This window comes from Penaeus monodon, chromosome 12, assembly GCF_015228065.2.
Source record: "Penaeus monodon isolate SGIC_2016 chromosome 12, NSTDA_Pmon_1, whole genome shotgun sequence".
In the NCBI taxonomy this organism is placed as follows: Eukaryota; Metazoa; Arthropoda; class Malacostraca; order Decapoda; family Penaeidae; genus Penaeus; species Penaeus monodon.
In genome coordinates this window covers 9264092-9285963 of record NC_051397.1, presented here as the reverse complement: position 1 = coordinate 9285963, position 21872 = coordinate 9264092, and the positions used below count along the sequence as shown (strand labels likewise).

The window sequence follows — 21872 nt, the reverse complement described above, 5'->3', positions numbered from 1 at the left end:
GAAAATTTATATGTAGGAATTTATCAGTGCTTAAAGTTAGTGGTTTTAATTTTTCTATATTCTAATTACTAATTGTTAGTGGTATATAGTGATTAGGAAGAAATGTCTGGCTTCCATCGTAATGTATCTCCTAGAAGTAGCAGAATGTATATTTGGTTAATGGAAATTACATAGATTTCATAATCTTTGATAAAATCATTGGTTAAACCACCTTTTGCAAATAATTATAAAAGAAGAATACAGATATGTAGTAGTCCACGAAATTTAGAATTATGGATAATAATTGGTATTGGGTGATCGCAGTGCACACCATGGTTTTGACGAGATGATGTCACTCTGACAGTTTTAAAGACTACTTAGTACTAACTCATTGGATTTGGGTGCCCGCACATGACCCAAAATCATAGCATTAAACTTACCCGAGTAGAGTGACTCCTGGATGTGTTGCTTATAGGCCTGTCCTACACGGATGCACATGTGCTATGCCAAGACTCCTTTCCTCCCCTTTGCAGTGTTATTTCTTTCTACATAATATTTTTTCCTTTTCCAAGTTCCATATTTGTTTCATATGCTGAATCTAGATGGTGATAGACTGTTTTCCTTACACAAGACTCCATACATATCTAGGTCCATAAATCTCCAATAATGATAAGAATAAAGAACATTTTCGTATTTATAACATTTGATAATATTTTCATAATATTCAGTTCCCTGTAATGCATCATGCACCACCAGTCACTGTGGACAGGAATAGGAAATCAAGTCTTCCCTGGAGCCGGCACTCTTCCAGTCAGGTCCATCAGTGGTACATTTCACTCATTTACTAGTAGAAATAATGCCCCTTCACCTTCCAAGAGTTTTATGGACTGATGGCAAGCTATTTCTCTTTCCCTCATTCACAATTGACTTTCAACCTAAATTTTCATGATGACATGTTTGCCATCACTCTAACCCCCAGCCAAATTTTATTGATGTTGTGGTCACATCACTTTGATCCAAGCCCATTAGATCCAGGTGACATCACCTTCGTGTCATGCAAAAACCTATTGACTGAGGGCTCTGGGTGATTGGAATGATACATCATGATGTTGTTGCTGAGTGGCAGGTGATGGGAAAGTCCCACCATGAATGCACAAAGATTTTGGAAGAAGCTTAGACTCAGAGGGGATTTAGGAAGTGGCTCTTGCATTATTTCCACCAGTAAATTGAGGGTAGAATGTACCATTTGTTAGCTATGTCTGCAGTGTGCTGGCTCTGGGGAGGACACTTTTTCCAAGCTCTGGATCCTATTCCTACCCATGGTGGCAGGCAGCACAGGGTGTGCCACAGAAAATTGAATGATGCAAATGACACAAGATTACATGTTGTAATTAGAGTTGTACACTACATTGAGAGATATGGAATTTTCTCAATGTAACCAGCCTATTTCTATCTTGATACTGTATAACATAAGACAAATATAGACTGCAGAAAATGTCAATACGGGGTAAAAAATTTAGGCATAATAGCATTGCAAAAGGGAGGCAAGGAGTCATGATACCAAGTGTGTTGATGTAGACAGGCCTACAAGCATATATCCAGGAGACTCGCCCTTCAAGTAAGCAACTGGCCAGATTTTGGTCCATGTGTGGGCTGTGAGGCACCTGTATTAAAGAGGATAAGGGGGATGGAAGATATGATACTTGTAATCATGATTTATGATTCCTCAAGATTAGGCATTCCAGGTATTAACCCCTTTGATCCAGTTGCATCACGGTAATCACATAACTAGAAACCTGGGCGTTAGGCTTAAGTGGGCGGCTGCTTTGCTGAGTGTGCAGCTTGTATGCTGGGTGCACGTGAGAACATGTGTGTGGTCACAAGAGAGTGTTTCCTATTTGCAATGTTATTTCTTCTTTTTACGCATAAGTGTCTCTAGTTTTTTGCCATTTTCCGTTGCCTATATTTGCCATTTGATTTGCATTATCCAGATGGTAATACTGTTTTCTTTGCACAGACTCCATATCTCAAGGTAGTCAACAACTTAGTGCAAGGAAAATAAAAATGTGATATTTTGTTATTTAACATTTTTTTTTTTTATAATCAATTTTCTGTAATGCAACCTGCGTAGCTGGTCAGCATCATAGATGGAAATGGCGTCCTCCATGAGAGCTAGTGCTCTTCAGTCATGGCTCACGGACATTACATTTCACATTTGTTTATCGATGGGAATAATGCAGAATCATCAAACGAGTCTAATCAATCTCCCAAGAGTCATTTCTGTCACCCTGGCCTTCAGCTGAATGTTCACGCCAGCAGGTTTGTGTTACCTGGTCTCCAGCTAAATTTTCCTGTTATGGCACATTCACGTCGCCCTCACCCAGAGCCAGATTTTTTTAGTACACCAGTACAAAAGCAAGTCTTGACAGCTGGAGCTATACTAGACTCGTACCCGGCTCGTACCCGTGAAATCTGTTCTTGCCTGTATAGGGTTAAAAAGGGAAACTGAAATGTAATTGCTAAAATTTATTTTGCAGAAGAAAGTGAGTTGATTTTGTAATCCAAAGATAATAATGTAGAATGTGCTTTTATATAGTATACAAGTCCCATAGGAAGCAATTAAGTCGTCTATACTCTTTTAAACTTGTTTTGATCTATGATGGATGCTCAGAATCAAGTGGTAAAATTTTTGATAGAACTGCATTAACTCTCTCTTGCTTTCTGGCATAAGCAAACCAATTTCCACCTCTTGCATTTTGGCATAAGCAAACCAATTTCCACCTCTTGCATTTTGGCATAAAAGAGCTAGACCTTCCTGGCAAATGCAGTTAGTGTATTAACCCTTTCTGGACGGGTAGTATTCATAGTGGCCCGGGACTCGCTGGGAGCTTATATTGTCACCCTAGCATGTGCGACTGCTCATGCCCAATACCAGCATCCCTTGCCTTTTCTTCGTAATACTAAGAGCCTATGTTGTATTTTCAATATTATTATTTTCTAAGGTCTCTATTTGCCATATTTCCTGATAAATCAAGACCGTAGGATATTTTTGTTGTGATATAGACTCCATAGTTGATCATTATTCGCTCTGTAGTCTGAATAAAATAAGCAGTGTGTGGCATCATGGAGTTGAAACTGTAGTTCCCCCCCCCCCCCCCCTCCAAGTTAATCTATAAGATAACTTTAGTTTCAACAAGTTTATATTATCAATTCCATATAGATATACTTTTATGTTCAGTGTTTTTATAGGTAGGTGATTTTTTTTTTTTTTCTTTTTTTAAAAAATACATATCGGTATTTTCATGTGGTTTTACATCATCACTTCGTGAATACTATATAATATCTCTGGCCGATGTAGTCGATTGCCGACGTAATTTTTTTACGCTAACCTCTTAAGCCCGAGAAGCCTTTATGAAATGCTTAGTATAGGAAAAATGAGAAAAAGTGTTAAAAACTACTTAATCATATTTTTAGTGGCAAAAAAATATTATTTTGCCATAATTGTACACAAAAAAAAAAAAAAAAAAAAAAAAAAAAAAAAAAGGCATGGCCATACATTCCCCCGGCAGATAATCCAGACATGCCATGGCATGTACGTACATGCCACCCGTCGGGAAAGGGTTAAAGAACTAATACAAATTCCATCTTGCTGAGTAGAAATGTTTTTGTTGGTCTTTGTTGGAATGCTAAAGGTTAATAGACCATAGCAGACTGTTGGGGCACTGCAGACATATTGGTAGGTTTTATCTTGTGATTTTTGGCCTGAAATCCTCTGAAATATGAAAAACAGAACCATTTCCTGTCACTGCAGTTTTATCTCTTATCTGAAATGATTAATCAGTTCGTAATATTAATTATTTTTTGATAATATTAAAATAGTTTGTTAGATATGGATAGATATAACAGTAATGTAAAAGCTTGAAGTTAGAATATGAAAGTCATACCCTTAACCTGAATACCTCTTCTATTACTGTTGCTGTTTGTATCCTTGTCATTTGGGAAGTTTAGGGTTGAAATGTGACATGGAATGAATGAGTAATGCTCATACCAGAAACATTTGATGAAAAGACCTAGTGGGGATAAATTTGATGGTTAAATACACACTTGCAGTGAGGGCCAGGCCTCATACAGCCTCCTGAATTGTATTCTTGGCAGGCAGCATGCATTTGGTAGTACCAAGAAACTTTCATTACAAGAAAGTTGGATAGTAACTGAGTATGAATATTAAAATCTCTTTACACCCAAGTATTTCTGTCATGTGTAGGTAGACAGTACCAGTTTCTCTTTATTTGATAGGCTTTTTATAGGTACTTCGCTCCTTTACAAAAGAAATATACATATGTAAATATTCTTTTAATTAGCTATCATTAGAGGCCAACCAAGGCCACCTGATACTCTCACTAGTGATGTAAACATGCAAGACAATCATTGTCACTACTTGAAGAGGAAAGTAAGAGCCACATACTTCATCAAGTGGTAGAAATGGAAGTTCAACTTTATTAACCACAGAAGTATTATAACCCATCACTGCCGGGTCACGTGTACCAGTGTTATAACAAACCGCTTGGTGTGTGGGATATGCCTGTACGTGCGGTGATGCACCGGAGCACGTGGAGTTGGATGTTCGGCTAAGTGTAGCAGACACCCATGCCTGATGTCTGGCCATTGCCAGAAATCACCAGGGTTTATCCTGCTTAGGGATTTCTGTTATCCGGTGGTGAGGGGTTAAATGCTCTGGTTTATTGAATGGAGATATTATTAATTTTATTGAGTATAAAAGAGAGCAGTTAAAAGATATATTAATTATGATATTTGTACCCCAAGCAGACATGCAGAGTGATGGAACATACCACCTCAAGATCCTTGTCCCAAGCGTGGCAGCTGGTGCCATAATTGGCAAGGGAGGTGAAACTATTGCTCAACTCCAGAAGGATACAAATGCCCGCGTCAAGATGTCAAAGGCAAATGATTTTTACCCAGGTGAGTGTTTTTTTTTTTTTTTTTTTGCTGTTGAAAGGTATGCCTTGTTTTTAGTAACACTGAATCTTGAGAGGATAGTATACTAATGTTGTCTTAATTTTTCTATTTATGTCTTCAGTATGATTAATTGGGTTATCATTTACTATAAAAAGATATTCTACACATTAGAGTTAAAAGTCACCAGATTAATTTTTGAATTATGTCTTTAAAAATAGGTGTATATAGTTGTCACATCAGTGTGCAAGTTTTAAGTTAGTTGTTAGTTGGGATTAGAATATGGTTTTGCTTTTAGATATAGTAATGTTCGGAATAATTGAATAATTGCTTCTATTTTTGCATGTGTTCAGAACTAGTCCTTGTCCTTGTGATACGTTTTTTTTTTTTTTTTTTTTATTTATTTATTTATTTATTTATTTATTTTTTTATTTATTTTTAATGGTTATATATTTATTTATATTTTTATGAGCAGTAATTATGCATACACATGTTTTATCAGGTAAATTATTTGATACCTTGGTTATATGACATGACCCATTACATGCTTGTTTTCGTGTAACTTATCCCCTCCCCATGGCTCGAGCATACTAGTAGATGTTTTGTTGACAGGTGCAAAGGCTTAGCTTTTTAATATTGTGTAAGCATGAGACTCCTCACTTGTGTGTGACTAGTTTCACACAGCTAGTATATATATAGGCACTACACAAGGGTGGTGGTAGGGAGAGTGGACATGGAGCCATGGAGCCTAGCATCTTGATGGCTGTGACCTGTGTGTATACAGATGTTCCTGATGGTGAGAGGTAAAAGATTCCTAAATTAATTATTTCCAGTGCAGTCTACATCAGTAATAGAACACTGAAAGAAAAATAATGGATACACTCAACACTTTTAGCATTGTTTTCATTTACTTATTTTCTAATAAGTAAATGATTTACTGATTTTCAAAATTGGAACTGTATCTTGCATATAGAAACAGAATAGAGAATTGAAAATTTTTGTTTATGCATACCTTTTTTAATACAAGGTAAACTCTGCATTCGTAGATAATAAAAAGCGACTTTCATTGCATAGTTCAAAATTTTAAGTTGGATAGCATTAACTTCCTTTCTTAGAAGCTTATGGTCCAGCTGAAAGTGGGAGATAATCCAGGGCAGAGCCTGCATCTGGCACACTCCCAAGAGTGTGCAGTGACACCAACAAATGTTTTTCAGTTCATGACTGAAATATAGCTATCAGCTATCCTAGGCTTTTATATGTAATTATTCATTATAACTGAACCTCAAAAACCCTCAAATGCTGCTGAAGAGCTTCAGCTTTCATTCTTTTGACCTGTAGGTGGGAACCAATGATTCTTATTAATAATGCAATTTGCTTCCGTTGAACTAGATTTACCATTAGCAGAAAGTGCTTTTGTAATAAAGTCATTACCATCATGATGGTAGAAGCATACTTAAACCTCAAATAATGCTGATGCAAGTTTTTAGTAATCATTAACAGGGGAAAGTGAATGTATGCCATTCTCTTACAACAGACTTACATTGCTACAGTGAATGAGCTGCCTTTTTTTCCATTCTTTTTTCCACATTGCTACAGTGAATGAGCTGCCTTTTTTTTCCATTCCTTTTTCCACATATTTTTTGCTGTCCTTTAGCATAATATATATGGATACAGATTATCCTTTAACCCATATCTGCCAGGCCATGTCTATAGCCGTCATAACAAACCATCTCATCACACTGGGTATGGCTATAGGCATTGTGATGTGCTAAAGCAAGTCAAGTGGAAAGTTCCGCTACGTGTAGCAGACACCCGGGCCAAACGGCAGGATGGTTGCCAAAAATCACCGGAGTCAGTGACGCTGAGAGATTTCTGATAACATCATTGAAGGGTTAATGCAGATATTGATCTGTCAACTTTTCATCATAAGTATTTAATGATTACTATATCACTTATTTATGGAATGTGATCATCTGTCAGCTCTGTAACATCAGGTAATTTAGTTTGAAAAATAGAACCCATTAAGAAGGGTTTTCCCATGCCATACTGTGCCACATGCTAAGTGTTCATGCAGTTACCTGTTCAAGTAAAAGATTAGAAATACAGGAAACACAATTTTCCGGCTGTAAACAGTTTTGGCTGCAGCACATGGAACTCGTTAGGAAAAACATGCTAAAATGAGGATTTCAGGCTTAAATTAATGTCAGGACCAAACTGTTACGTGGTCATGATATAGAGCAGGCTCGACCTCGCGTGTCATGAATACTCGCCATCTGGCATTCCAGCCTGACAAGAATAAATATTAACCATCAGAAATGATGGTCTTGCAAAATGAAATTTACTAATGCCATCTGAATCATTATAAAAAAACATCTCTAATTTGAACATTTTCTTTTGTTCAATTGAAAGGCCTTATCAATGTAATTTATCTATTTGAGTACAAGATCAAAGTTTTTCATTGCAGATACTTGAATATTCATATTTTGTTTACCAGTAATATTCATGTTTTTCTATGTGTATGAATTATATGAAAATTGGGCTGAGGTGCATAATTTAAAGGAGTTTACTTTTTGCAGGAACAACGGAGCGTGTTTGCCTGATCACAGGCAATGTGGATGCCATATTGACAGTCTTGTCATTCATAATGGAGAAGATCAAGGAGAAGCCAGATCCCAATGCCAAGCCAGCCATTGACTTTGATAATAAACAGACAGCAGAGAGAGAGAAACAGGTAAATGGTCCAAAAGTTTTGTTCATACCACAGCTGGTCACTACCTGGTGATTTGTTCATTGCTGCAGTACATAAAGTTGGTAATAAAGCAGCAGTGTGTAATAGTGCTCAAGGCCCCCCCCCCCCCTCCTAGTTTTGAATTGATGTCTTCACAGTTATTGTCTTCAAACATAGGAAACAAATAATATTTGATGGACAAGTGTTGTATATTTTGAGCTTTAGACTATTTTTTCCCTAGTGTTTATTGGTTTGTCTTGAATCGTTTATCAACATTTTATTTGAAGTCCACTTAGTCATTGAAAAAAAATAGATTAATGCATGGAATGTTTTGTTTAGAAGACACCTAGCATTTTCCCTTTAGTTTTTGGTTTTGTTTTTGGTTTTGTTTAACCCGTTATTCCCGGGCATAAGAATTCACTGAGATTAATTAAAATCTAGTGATATCTGGCAACGGCCAGACAGTGGGCGCGGGAGTCTGCTGCGTGAAGCCGAATGTCCCACTCCACTCGCTCTGGCGCGTCGCCACACGTACAAGCTTACCCTGCCTAGAGACCCGTTTTCTATGACGTGTCTACACGTGAACCGGCAATAACGGGTTAAAACCATGCATTTATTGTCAAAATGTAGCCTAATGCCAGTAAGTTTTGGATATAATTTAACTTCTCAAAATTGCCAGGGAATTTCTAATTATCATTAAAGAAGTGAAAAAAAAAAATACAAATATTAAAATCAATTGATATTACATGTAAGATATTTAATCCTTTTGATTTTTTTGTATTTTATCTACTTTTATCACTTATTCTTGCATTTGGAGTATGGGCTACATTTTGCATGTGATTTTTATTATATACATTTTATATATGTAAATGTGAAATAATCTTTTTATTTTCTTCATCTAGAATATTACCATTAAGTCCATTCCATCTACCTTCATCAGATTTCAAGAAGTGCTCGCTCCCCACAGGTGAAGATTTTGGTCCCAAACAGCACAGCTGGGATGATCATTGGGAAGGGTGGCACTTACATCAAGCAGATCAAGGAAGAAAGTGGAGCATACGTTCAGATCTCTCAGAAGGCCAAAGATCAGTCTCTGGCTGAACGGTGCATCACAGTCATCTGTGAGTCCGTTTTTCCGCTATTCACTTTTTGTATAGGCCTAGATTTATGTTGCATAGTGGCGGAGTCATAGTTTTTATTTTTCTGGGCAGATGGTTTGGTTCAAGCTTTTTGGTTATAGTTTATTAGTGCTTCTTATGTGTATGAGCACATACATTTTTGGATTGATAAATTCATTTTGAATAATGAATATATTTCTCAAAGAAGATAGTGAATTGTAGAGATTTTAAATTCGTATAAACAATGCAAGCTAAAATATCTTGCATATTGTCCAAAAAAGAACTAGAACCTGTGAAACCAGAGTGCTTATAAAAGGAATATTTAGGTTTGCTGATCTATCTAACCCTGATATTGCTGGTCTGTTGCCATCTTGTGACCAGTAGTTTATATGCACAAATTACTGCTATGCTTCTTATGTATAGATTAAAGTTGCACACACTTGTAAGATATTATAGCTGCACAACCACAGAAGTTTTATTGTACGTGAAGCACTGAGGAATTGTAACTAATTCCAAATTATTTTGAGAAAGAAATTTTAATGTTATAATGTTTTGAAATTATGAATATATGGTTTGGTATACCTTTTTAGATTTTGTCTAGTGTACAAAATGTTTTTGCAATTTTATTGCAGAATACTCAGTAAACCATTGTCATTCTTCCATATTTATGTAGTTTTGAAGTTTGATGATGGTATTTGATAATTCTGCCCATGAAAAATGTTCACTCTATTGTCACACACAAATGCTTGAAGTCTTGGCTGCTTCTTGGCTACCGTGCTTTTGTTCTTTTGGTTTATGGTATGCATGAATTGAGCAATACAATTCATTTTTTGTATGACTTTTCATGTTCAGTGGTGATGAAGGGGAGTTCTCATTAGTTTGGAATGTCATCTCATTATTTAAAGCATGTTTTATATATAATTTTTCATCATAGGTTTAGATGAAACATACTAGCAAAAATGTTTAGTTACTGAACAAAATTGGATAAGGATAATTTTTAGGAAAGAGGAAAAACTCTTTGTACGTTTTTTTTTTTTTTTTTTTTTTTTTTTTTTTTTTTTTTTTTTTTTGCAAACAATTCATTTAGTTGTGGAGGGATAAGGAAAGGCATACGGGATGGTTACCTTTAACCAACATTGAAATGCATATAGTATAATAATGAAGTCTTGGGTTGTTATATCAGAGAAAGAAAAATCATTAAAATGTTAGAACTAGTATCATAAACAAGTGTAGTGAAAAGTTAAAGTATTGAACATTTTGGTAATATTAATGATAAAGATATGGCAAGTAATGATGACACTGATAATTAACCCAGTGTTGCTAGGAATGCCGTGCTCATGTTAGATTTTATTGTGAAATGTGTCTGCACATATATGGCTCTGCAAGTGCTTTGTCACAAAGGAGTCTGTTAGTTGACATTGTGACCTTACCTGATTTCACCTTTCCTTAAATTTACGGGAATTTTCTCTCTCTCTCTCTCTCTCTCTCTCTCTCTCTCTCTCTCTCTCTCTCTCTCTCTCTCTCTCTCTCTCTCTCTCTCTCTCTCTCTCTCTCTCTCTCTCTCTCTCTAATACTATGTATATCATTGGTTTTATTTTTATTTTAGACATTATAATGTTAGTGACATTAGTAACAGCAATATGAGATAACAAATATTTAAAAAAATCAAGGTAAATAGGTGACACAGACAGTACTCATGATTGCCTCATTGGTGTCTTAGTACAAGTGGAGCCATATATTTGTATAAACGGTTAACAGTGAGCTCAGTGTGCATGGCATGTACCTACGTGCCATGCCCCTTGGTTTTGGATTAAGGTAGATGGCCATTTGTGTGAATCAGTTGATATAAAGCCAAAGTATGAATTGGAGAGATTGTGGCATCCTAGTAATGTACTGGATTTAGCAGAAAAGAAAAATTGCATTGTATATCAAGTCATTGTGCAACTTCAGCCATGCAGTTCTTAGAGAATGGAAATAAACTTAAGTTAAATAAACTAAAGTTGCACTACATAATGTAGAAATATAACTTGTGCAGCTAGTGTGTGCGTGTGCGTGTGCAACCCCTAATTTTCCATCACATAATTGCTCTCCTTCCTCCCACTCACTCACCTGCCACCACCACCACCACCACCACACCACCACCACCACCACCACCACCACCACCACCACCACCACCACCACCACCACCACCACCACCACCACCACCACCATCACCCACCACCACCATCATCACCCACCACCATCACACCATCATCACCCACCACCATCACCACATCACCACCACCACCACCATCACCACCACCACACACCAACCACCACCACCAACACCACCCACCACACCCACACCACCACCCACCACCATCACACTCACCCACCACCATCACCACCACCCACACACCACACACCACCACCACCACCACCATCACACCACCACTCACCACCACCACCACCACACCCCTCACCACCTCCCCACCATCACCCAGCCCCCACCCCCCCTCCTCCCCACCACCACCCCCCCCATTCCTCCTCTCCCCCCCTGTCCACCTCCTCACCCACCTCACCACCACCCACCACCACTCTTCTCCTCTCACTCCCTCCCATTCACCTACTCACCTCACCTCTCTTCTCCTCCTCTCTCTCTCCTTCACCTCCCCCTCCCCTCTCTCTCTCCTCATATTGCCCCATATTCCACTTTGCTCCTCTCCTCTCTCTCTCTCTCTTCTCTCTCTTCTTTTCCTCTCTTGCCCTCTCTCTTCTCTCTCTCTCTTTCTCTCTCTCTTTTTCTCTCTCTCTTGCTTCTTCTCTCTTTCTTCTCTCTCCATTCTCTCTCTCTCCTCTCCTCTCTCTCTCCTTCTCCTTTGCTCTCTCCTCTATTGCTCTCTCTCTCTATTCTCTCTCTCTCTTCTCTCTCTTCTCTCTCTCTCTCTTCGCTTTGCTCTCTCTCTCTCCTCTATGCTCTCTCTCTCTTCTCTTTGCTCTCTCTCTCTTCTATTTGTCCTCTTCTCTCTCCTCTATTCTCTTTTTCCTTCTCTCTCTCTCTCTCTCTCTCTCTCTCTCTCTTTATATCTCTCTTTCTCTCTCTATTCTCTCTCTTTTTCTCTCTCTATTGCTATTGCTCTCTCTCTCTCTCTATTGCTCTTCTCTCTCTCTCTATTGCTCTCTCTCTCTCTCTATTGCTCTCTCTCTCTCTCTTCTCTCTTTCCTCCTCTCTCTATCTCTCTCTCTCTCTCTATTCTCTCTCTCTCTCTATCTCTCTATTCTCTCTCTTCTCTTCTCTCTCTCTATTCTTTTCTCTCTCTCTATTCTCTCTCTCTCTCTTCTCTCTCTCTCTCTCTATTGCTCTCTCTCTCTCTCTCTTCTTTTCCCTTTATCTCTCTCTCTTCTCTCTCTATTCTCTCTCTCTCTCTCTCTCTCTCTTCTCTCCTCCTCTCTCTCTTTGCTTCTCTCTCTCTTTGCCTCTCTCTCTCTTCTATTCTCTCTTCTCTCTCTCTCTTTGCTCTCTCTCTCTCTCTTTTCTCTCTCTCTCTTCTCTTCTCTCTCTCTCTCTCTTCTCTCTCTCCCCTCTATCTTTGCTCTCTCTCCTCTTCTTTGCTCTCTCTCTCTCTCTATTCTTCTCTCTCTCTTTTCTTTTCTCTCTCTCTTTCTCTTTCTCCTCTCTCTCCTTCTTCTCTCTCTCTCTCTCTTCTTCCTCTCTTCTCTTCTTCCTCGCTTTTCGATTTGCTCTCTCTCTCTCTCTCTATCTCTCTCTTCTCTCTCTATCTCTTCATCTCTCTCTCTTTCTTCTCTTCTCTCTCTTCTCTTCTCTCTCCTCTCTCTCTCCTCTCTCTCTCTATTATTGCCTCTCTCTCTCTCTATTGCTCTCTCCTCTCTCCTCTTCTCTCTCTCTCTCTCTTTCTTGCTCTTCTCTCTCTCTCTCTATTGCTCTCCTCTCCTCTCTCTTCCTCTCTATTGCTCTCTCTCTCTCTCTCTATTGCTCTCTCTCTCTCTCTCTATTGCTCTCTCTCTCTCTCTATTGCTCTCTCTCTCTCTCTCTCTATTGCTCTCTCTCTCTCTCTCTCTATTGCTCTCTCTCTCTCTCTCTCTATTGCTCTCTCTCTCTCTATTGCTCTCTCTCTCTCTCTCTATTGCTCTCTCTCTCTCTCTGTCTCTATTGCTCTCTCTCTCTCTCTCTCTCTATTGCTCTCTCTCTCTCTCTCTCTCTATTGCTCTCTCTCTCTCTCTCTCTCGCTTTCTATTGCTTTCTCTCTTTCTTTCTATTGCTTTCTCTCTTTCTATTGCCTTCTCTCTTTCTCTCTTTCTATTGCTTTCTCTCTTTCTCTCTTTCTATTGCTTTCTCTCTCTCTCTCTCTCTCTATTGCTTCCTCTCTCTCTCTCTCTCTTCTCTCTCTCTCTCTCTCTCTCTATGCTCTCTCTCTCTCTCTCTCTATTGCTCTCTCTCTCTCTCTCTCTCTATCTCTCTCTCTCTCTCTCTCTCTCTCTCTCTCTCTCTCTCTCTCTCTCTCTCTCTAGCTCCTTTCATTTTATTGTCCTTCTTTTCTCATTTAATGGTATACTTTGGCTCTTTTTTTCCTTGAATTTTTTAGAAAATAGTTCTTTTATTTTGTCTTTTATTTTATCTTTATAATTGAATTCTCCTCAGCCAATGATGTTGACAACAGCAAGAATGCATGCCTGATGATCCTGGCCAAAATTGTGGAGGACCCACAGAGTGGAACATGCCTCAACGTGAGCTATGCAGACATCACAGGCCCCGTCGCAAATCCCAACCCCACTGGATCTCCATTTGCTAATTCTCCAGGTGGACAAAACACGCAGAATGGTACCATGGGAGCACTGTCCAATCCACTTTCTGCAGGTAAGTTACAACAGTATTAAACAGACATCAGACACAGGCAGACATACCCACACATGTACTGATATGCTCACGCACATATAGCCATCCCCCACACATGCAGCTCTGCCCTCACACACCCACACAGAGACATGTTACCCCATTAGATCCGGATGCTTCACTGCCGTCACGTGGCCTAAATACTAGTATTAGGCTTACTTGAGCAACTTGTAGGCCTTGTTGCACACAAATACTTGCGTATGTGGTGACAAGACTCCATGCCTCCCATTTGCAATGTTATTTTCTGTTTCTGCAAAAGCATCTTTAACTTCATTGACATTTACCAATGTATATATCCGTCTTTTAATGTTCTTTATCATGATGGTAATAGACCGATTTCCTTGCACAGACTCTTTATATCACTAGATATTCCATAACTCGGTGCAATAATAACAACAGTAAGTAACACTTCGTTATTGGGATAATAAAAAATTAATAAATAATAATAATAATAATAAATTCATAGCATTAAATTTTCTGCAATACATCTGTGCCACTGATCATGGTCGGCAGGATTAAGAACATGATCATGAAAATAGTGTCCTCTCTGGAGCCAGTGCTTTTGTCATAGTTCACAGATGGAACATTCCATGCTCATTTATCAATGGATATAAAGGAAAATCCCCTTCCTAATTACTCACTGAGTCTAATCACCCTTCAAGAGCTTTGTGCATTAGTGGTGAGTCATATCTGTCACTCAAGGCATCTGAAATTCTCATGATGGCAAGTTCACATCACCCAAGCTCTCGGCCAAATTTTCCCATGACTACATGTTCGTGACACCCGCCCCTTTAGCCAGATATTTTCACAACATGATGGGCATGTCATCCGGATCATAGGGGATGACAAACAAATTCACATGCTGACACATGGACAAACCCACACGCTGACATGTGGACTAACTGACACGTGGACATGCACACACGCTGACACGTGGACATGCACACATGCTGACACGTGGACATGCACACACGCTGACACGTGGACATGCACGCACGCTGACACGTGGACATGCACACACGCTGACACGTGGACATGCACGCACGCTGACACGTGGACATGCACGCACGCTGACACGTGGACATGCACACACGCTGACACGTGGACATGCACATGCTGACAGGCTGACACACACTGGTTGACTCGTGTAGACACTCCAACACTTGTAGACAGACTTACACTAGCACACACAAACAAATTTGTAGATCTTTTTGTTTCTCCCCTTTTTTTAAAGTTCATCAAAAAGGGATCATATATTTTGGTTCCATTGTTATTGCTAATGTCTGATATTTTTGCTTTCAGTGAGTGGATTGGGTAATTTGCTTGGAGGTGGAGTAAATCTGACCTTAAATCTAAGCTCGGCCTATCCCAACGGAGGTGCCGGGAACCCTGTGGTTACCGGACAACTGCTAGAGCATGTGCGCTCTCTCCTGCGCTCGTCGGGCTTTGCTGACCAGTCCAATGCTGAAGTGTGTCAGGCCATTAGCACTCTGATCAACTATGGTATCATAGGCCTGGGGCTTGGTCTCGGGAATCCCTCTGGTCACCAGGGCGGGCAAGGTGGGCAAGGACAGCAGGGGCAAGGAAATATGGGGAACATGAATATAAACATGAACAACTCAAATAACCCAAATGACTCTTATCATGGCTCATCAATGAGTAATGGGAACAATGGCCCTTTTGGGCCCATAGGCACAACAGTTGCATCAGGCCTTAACCTTGGACAGGGTTTAGGGGGACCAACATCTCCTCAGCGACAGGTGGACCGATTCAACTCAGAACCCCCATTTGATCCCTTTCGTCGACAGTCGACAGAGATGGGGGCGAGCCTTCCGCTGAACAGTAACTCTTTTGGGCTGGGGACCCCTTTAAGGAAGAGCCCCTCTCCAGGAGAGCTTCCTCCAGGAGCACCAGAAGGTAGCAAGAAAGTTGAGATGGAGGTTGGTGAGCACATTGTTGGCGCTATCTTGGGCCCCGGGGGAAAGTCCCTGGTAGAAATACAGCACATGTCCGGCACCACAATACAAATCTCCAAGAAGGGTAACTATGCACCTGGTACTCGTAACCGCATTGTCACCATCACGGGTCTACCTTCAGGCATCACAACGGCGCAGTTTCTCATTGAACAACGTATCTCTGATGAAGAGGGCAAGCGTGCCCGCCAGAATGCCATTATAGGGGTCATGCCTTAAATCACCCACTTTTCATTTCTTCCATTTCATCCATAGTTAATTTGACCTCTGTCGGGGGCTTGAAATAGATTTGCGCACACCATTTCCTCTTGCCCATCTAGTTATAGTGATGAGTGTTTACATGTTTGGCGAGTCTTTTTATATGAATTAAAAGAATTTCAAGCTCCACATCTGTCATCAAAAACTTAGGTGCTTTTCAGTAGACCATGCAGGATTATATATGTATATATATATATATGTAAATCCATTGCTTGGATTATTCATTATAAAGTGATCTGATACTTTTTTTTCTCATTCTTTTATAACTGACAAGCACCTTGCATTTACAGTATAGGTCACAGCAGTTCATTTCTTTCTTCAAAATCCTGTGTTCAAATGTCACCCCATAATCAGGCATAACCATTACATACGTTTCATAATTGACCATTTCTATTCTTAAATTTCCCCAGTCACCAACTACAGTTGTTTGCCAGCATTATGCACTATGTTTGTATAGAAGAGAGCAACTGTGAGTAACCATTGTTCATTGTCCAAATATGTACAGATGAATCATAGTTGTGTGAAGGCAAGTAGTATACATGAATTTGTCATTTTTAAAATTCATTTCATTGTGCAATGGATGCTGCTGAGTTAACCTTAAAGTGGATGTTGCCTGGGGCTACAATACTTCACAGTTGGTGGTTCTGCTTACAGGAAGCTGATCCTCATGCCCAGCGCTATATGACCGCATTTCTAATCCAGACATGTTGCTTTTGTTTACTTTGTTACAATTTATATTTATATTGCTTGGTTTTCACTTGAGAGTTCAGTAGTTTTGAAACTGTTCTCTGGTTCTGCTTTTAGGTTCATTAAGGCAAAATTGCTTTGTTTAAAGTTGGCAATTATGTCTGGATTCTAATGACTCACAACCATCTCTTTGTCTGCGGTCAGAAAACATCCTACATAGCAATTCATATCATGTGGTATGAATGATGGCAACTTGTGACTCATGTTGAGTTTGATTATGCTGCTGCCAGGGTTTCTACCTGGACTAGGCTACACTGGGAGAGGTAGTACAGGTTTCCCAGAGAGAGACCTCTTTGGTATCATTGATAACATGTTTTAGGTCCCTTTTTGTGAGAACATTGTACTAGGGTGGGCAGTAACAGGTGTTATGAAGCTAGAGTTAACGAGGGCGGGAAGCCGCACGGGCCTCATAGATATCCCATACTTAATAGCACCCTCATTAAGTGGCTAAGTTTGAAAAAAAATTGCAATTAAAGTGTATTGTGTGCATGTAGATTAATTTTCCCTGGTAATAAACTTATAAGTTCCTTATAAAAGTAAGTCATAGACTGCCATTTGTTAAATCTTTTAGAAGATTTATTAGGATTTTTTCTTTAAAGTTTCTCTGAACCAGGGGATAGCCAAAAACATTTTATCATGCATCTTTCCTCATTAAATATCATAGCTCTACAAACCTTGTAAAAAATTGGCAATAAATGTGTATCCATTAGCGGCCAAGACTTTCCATATCAGCCTTTATCAACCAGTTTCACCGCACCAAACTGACATCCCAGCGCCCTGAAAGTCTTGAACATGTGACCTTCAGGGCGCAGGCAACCAAACCTTCATCATGCATTCTATTAAGTCACGCCTCATGACACTGGAAGCACCGCCAGATGACAAAGTCAGTTTGTTGCGGCATGCTTATGACAACATGTGACCGACGTACATTGACTCCATCTCCTCCTGCAATATCGTTGAAGCTGTCACAGTAAGTAGAGTAAGAATCCCAGTACTAGGGAAGCAAGCTTATGACAACTGACTAGAGTCAAAAGGTGGTAAAACACGGTTAGGGAAGGTCCAATGCTGCAGGTGATCATTTCACCCACATATATGCATATCAGGAAGGTCGGGTGGGCCTGGGATTGGGTTGGGATCAGGACATTCATTAGCTTGTAGCATTCATTTTCCTTCAGTGATATGCTATATATTGACTTATAATGGTAATAATGTCTCACAGGAATCCTTCGAGTGATGCACAGCACCCCAAGTAATTATGACGTTCTTTTCTCTCCCGTTTCCATAACTAGATAATGGGTGACCCCAATGTCTTGAATGATGATTAAGCTGGTGTGTATGTGTGGAGCTGACAGTGCCAGGCTGTGGTGGTGGCGGCGGCAGGAGGGTGAGAGACTCCACGCAGGCTCGGCACTCCTCTCCACACAGGTAGTGATTCTGCCTCACTCCACCTCCACCCCCACACTCCATCTCCACCCCTCCCTCCCTAATCTCACTTACCTCTGGCCTCATGTCTATATTGTGCCGGCCTCTTGTGCCTGGTGCTCACCCCTGACCTCTCTTTAATATCCTTGTCAGGGAGTAATGTGGTCTCCGGAAGTGAACGTCTCACAATTTTTGATGTGTAGCTTGCTCGTAAGGGATGCTCCTATGAATCTTCATAAAATATGAAAAAGTATGCATTCTGTTTAAGATTTTAATTAACTTGAAAATGAAAGAAAACAAAATAGAAAGAAAGAAAAAAAGAAAAAAAAACAACAAAAAACTCAGGGCTTTTTATTTTTGTGTACAGGGAACGTCTTCAGGGATCGATCTGGTTAAAAAGGTTGAACTTCTTGTGGCTTGAAATTTTTGTTCCAACTTTGATATTAATAGGAAACAGGATCCAAGAATATTTCATGTAGCTGCTTTTGCAATTGCTGGTCATGGGTGAAACAGTGGGCCAAAAGGTCATTTACATTTGGTCAGGGGTTTTATTGGGTCATGCTGGGTAGCATCACAAGTGGAAAAAAAAGGGACGAAAAAATGAGTGATATAAACATTGTGAGATAATGTATAGACTTGACTTATTCTTTATTATGTTTATTATTATTATTGTTATTATTTTTTGCTTGCAGTTCTTATTGTCCTCTGGAAAATCCAGTGTACAGTTACTGATGAAAAGGTGAAAATATATACATCTATATAGTGATGCTATCAGGTGTGTGTTTCATCATCATTTATTCACACATTCTCCCTGTTTCTTGTGATACATCATTAAATTGAATTACATACGACATCATTCTTTGATATGCTGACATTTTTAGTCATTCATATATTTTACTAAAGGAAAATGCTCGCCATCTTAAAAAGATGGACTTTGTAACAGTTCATAGAACAAACCTCTTTCCCTTGCTTTGTTTATATATGTATTTTGACTATTTATTTATTTATTTATTTTTCCTAGAGAATTGAAAAAAATGAAACTTGTGGGAACTTTTTGAAATGATTAGAAATCTGATATTGTTTGCCATATACTGAAAGTCAAGAATTGATTTTCTTTTCTTTGACAAGAGGGAGAACAACCAAATTCATAGATGCCAACGTTTTACAGTTTTATCAGGTTTCGTCATGTGTGGTCACCATCTACACACAGGCATTGTGGCATGCTGGGTGTGAAGAGGTTTGGTGCTGCTGGGCATTGCTTGAGTGGAGTGAGGATGAAAGCTGGTAACACTTGAGGTACAGGTCATGTTGGAGGTGCTGTCGTGTGCCCAGCCAAATGGATCTCGGATATTGAAATTTTGCTGCTGGTAGGAAAGGAAGATCCTTCTGGGAATGGATATAGATCTAGTGAGAAACAAATTGTGTATAGAAGGAAGAAATATATGTTGTTGTCTTTCTTTTATTAATCTACATCCTGTTTCTTCTACTTGGTTATTTCTTTGGTTGGATATACTTGCAGTCTGGTCTTTATTTTTTACAGATTAAATGCAGTAAATTAATGTGAAGTTGTGATCGCATGACAATGCCATTTAAGATCATAAGGAGGGTACCCATGCAATATATTGCATTTTGAAGCTTTTTTTTGTCTGTATATATTCTAAATTTGTCTTAAAACACCATTAATGTGGTGAGATTTGCGCCTTTAACATTTACTACAGATTTTTTTTTTTAATATCATTAAAGAGAATACTGGTTTCATTGAAAACTTAACATATTTTTATATAATGGAGTCTTGGTATATAGTCTTGGTTGATAATAGAAATGTTGAATATTCGATTTCAAGTTGATTAGATAACTTGCAGTTTACAATCTCTAATTTCAAGATGGTTTGGTTGTAAGTTACAGCGAGTATTGGTGTTGATTTTCTTTTTGAATTGCCATATATTACGACCTTATTTCAGAAAGTGTTTTCTTTAATACATTTTTTTATATTCCTTCAATAGCTTGAGTAAAGGCTCAGTACAAGAAACACTAGAAAAATGACAAAAGGCATGTAGCATTCTATGTACTGAGATAGTACATTCACTTTTCATTTCCCATCTGAATACGTTAAACCATGGTGAATGATTTTCCAGTTAATGGATTACTTGTTTTAAAGGAGATTTGTAATGCAGTTCAGATATTTATCATATTCTGAACTCTCCAAATACCATCAAGAATAATTTGTTGATTAGAAATTATGTATTTATAGATTTCTGCAATATTGATGGGTGAATGTTATGAAAACCTCTTAATACATGTTTAACCACATACCATACCAAGAATAGAACATGCATAATAACATGCCATTTACTCAAAATATACTAGCATAAACATGAACTTTTAACCTTATTTTGGGGGAAACTTTATGAAATATATATGGGATACTGTCGGTGATCTTCAATCTATATTGTTCAACGAAAATGCAGTAGCCTGAAGTTTGGAGTTAAACTGGTAAGTAGTTTTTTCACTCACTCAGCTACAAGAAGTTTTATCATAGAGTAAATATTTCACATTCAGTATTTTGTGGGTGGAGGGAAATAAGAATGTGACTCAAGGTTTGGTGAAGGAAATTAACTTAAAAGTTTAAGGGAAATTTCAGCGTTTTTAGTGTGGAAACGCTGCAGACATCCATTTAACAACTACATGGACATGCACCGACACTGTTTCACAATCATTCACACAAACTCACGATTTCCCTCGTCATTTTTCTCCTAATTTATTTTTGTAATTTTTATAAAGGATTTAGAAATATCCATTATTTTAAATTCACTTCCACCTCCATTTGGTCTTCAATATCGAGACATTCATATGGTAAATGTTTTAGAAAATAATCAGTACAGAGCAGTTCATCTTTTTCTGTTATAATTTGTAACACGGACACACGTTAACAATCTCCCTCACTTAACTCATGAAATCAGCACGTAAACATCACGCATCGAGTTGTTAGCACCCTCTCTAAGAAGGGCACATGCTTTGATCATCCTTAGGCAAAGGAGTATGTTGATGAGCACATTGTTTATCTACTGAGGTGCTTAAGGAATATGATGTATCAAATGTTGATTTTTTTGGTTAAATATATATTTTATATTGAATTCCAAGTTTTCTATATCCTGCTGCGTGTGTACTGTCTCGCTGAGTTGGAAATGTGTAAATTGTGAATTTGGAATGTGTATGTTCAAGCATGTTCAGTGCAGTAAAAAGAGCTATAATTAAAGTATTGGTTGTGATTACTTTTTTGTGACAAAATTGCAATGATGGACAGAAGCCATCACCCCCTGCGAGTTGCAAAACAATTACCTTTTTTTTACTACAGATTTGTTAGTAGTAAAGCATACATAACTGACAATTCATTTGCATTTTCATGATAGCTTTGAGAAGTGAGGGCTAATACAACATTTGGTAAACCGTGTGTCTCGTTCTGTCTGTAGCAATGATGGTGTTAAGGCTAATTTACTTCATTTTATTTTTAGTAACATTTTTGTCGAAGAGAAAATTTTTTTAATGATTCACGAGTGGTTTTATAGAGTAATGTATTTGTGGAGGAAGAATGAAAACATTATTTCTTTATGAGTTCCATATGATTTTATAGAAAACATCAGTTTTAAAAAATAACCAAAACCATCTATAAATACTTTGATTTCAGATTGTAAATTATAAATTTGCTCAGTAAAGGCAAGGGAAAGTCGAGCTCCGTGCAAAATATATTTGAATAATGTAACTAATTTCTAAAAGCTTTTGGG

At 38.5% G+C, this 21872-nt stretch overlaps 1 protein-coding gene across 8 annotated transcripts in view; it reads left to right on the top strand.

The window, feature by feature from the left end:
• The window catches only part of LOC119579259 (RNA-binding protein Nova-1-like), a 23306-nt gene extending 2082 nt beyond the window's left edge, over positions 1–21224 (top strand). The window contains exons 2-9 of one of the 8 annotated variants that reach the window (XR_005229261.1): positions 4804–4959; positions 7530–7684; positions 8622–8802; positions 13439–13654; positions 14993–15730; positions 17958–18093; positions 18783–18865; positions 19259–21224. Coding sequence is in view for 4 of the 8 variants with exons in the window: in XM_037926996.1 (XP_037782924.1) it covers positions 4804–4959; positions 7530–7684; positions 8622–8802; positions 13439–13654; positions 14993–15882 (1598 nt within the window). In the remaining 4 variants the exon portion in view is untranslated. Of the gene's footprint in view, positions 1–4803; positions 4960–7529; positions 7685–8621; positions 8803–13438; positions 13655–14992 lie in introns of all 8 variants that reach the window. The other 7 variants (XR_005229262.1, XR_005229260.1, XR_005229259.1 and 4 more) reach the window with 7 other exon arrangements.
• Positions 21225–21872: the final 648 nt, after the last annotated feature.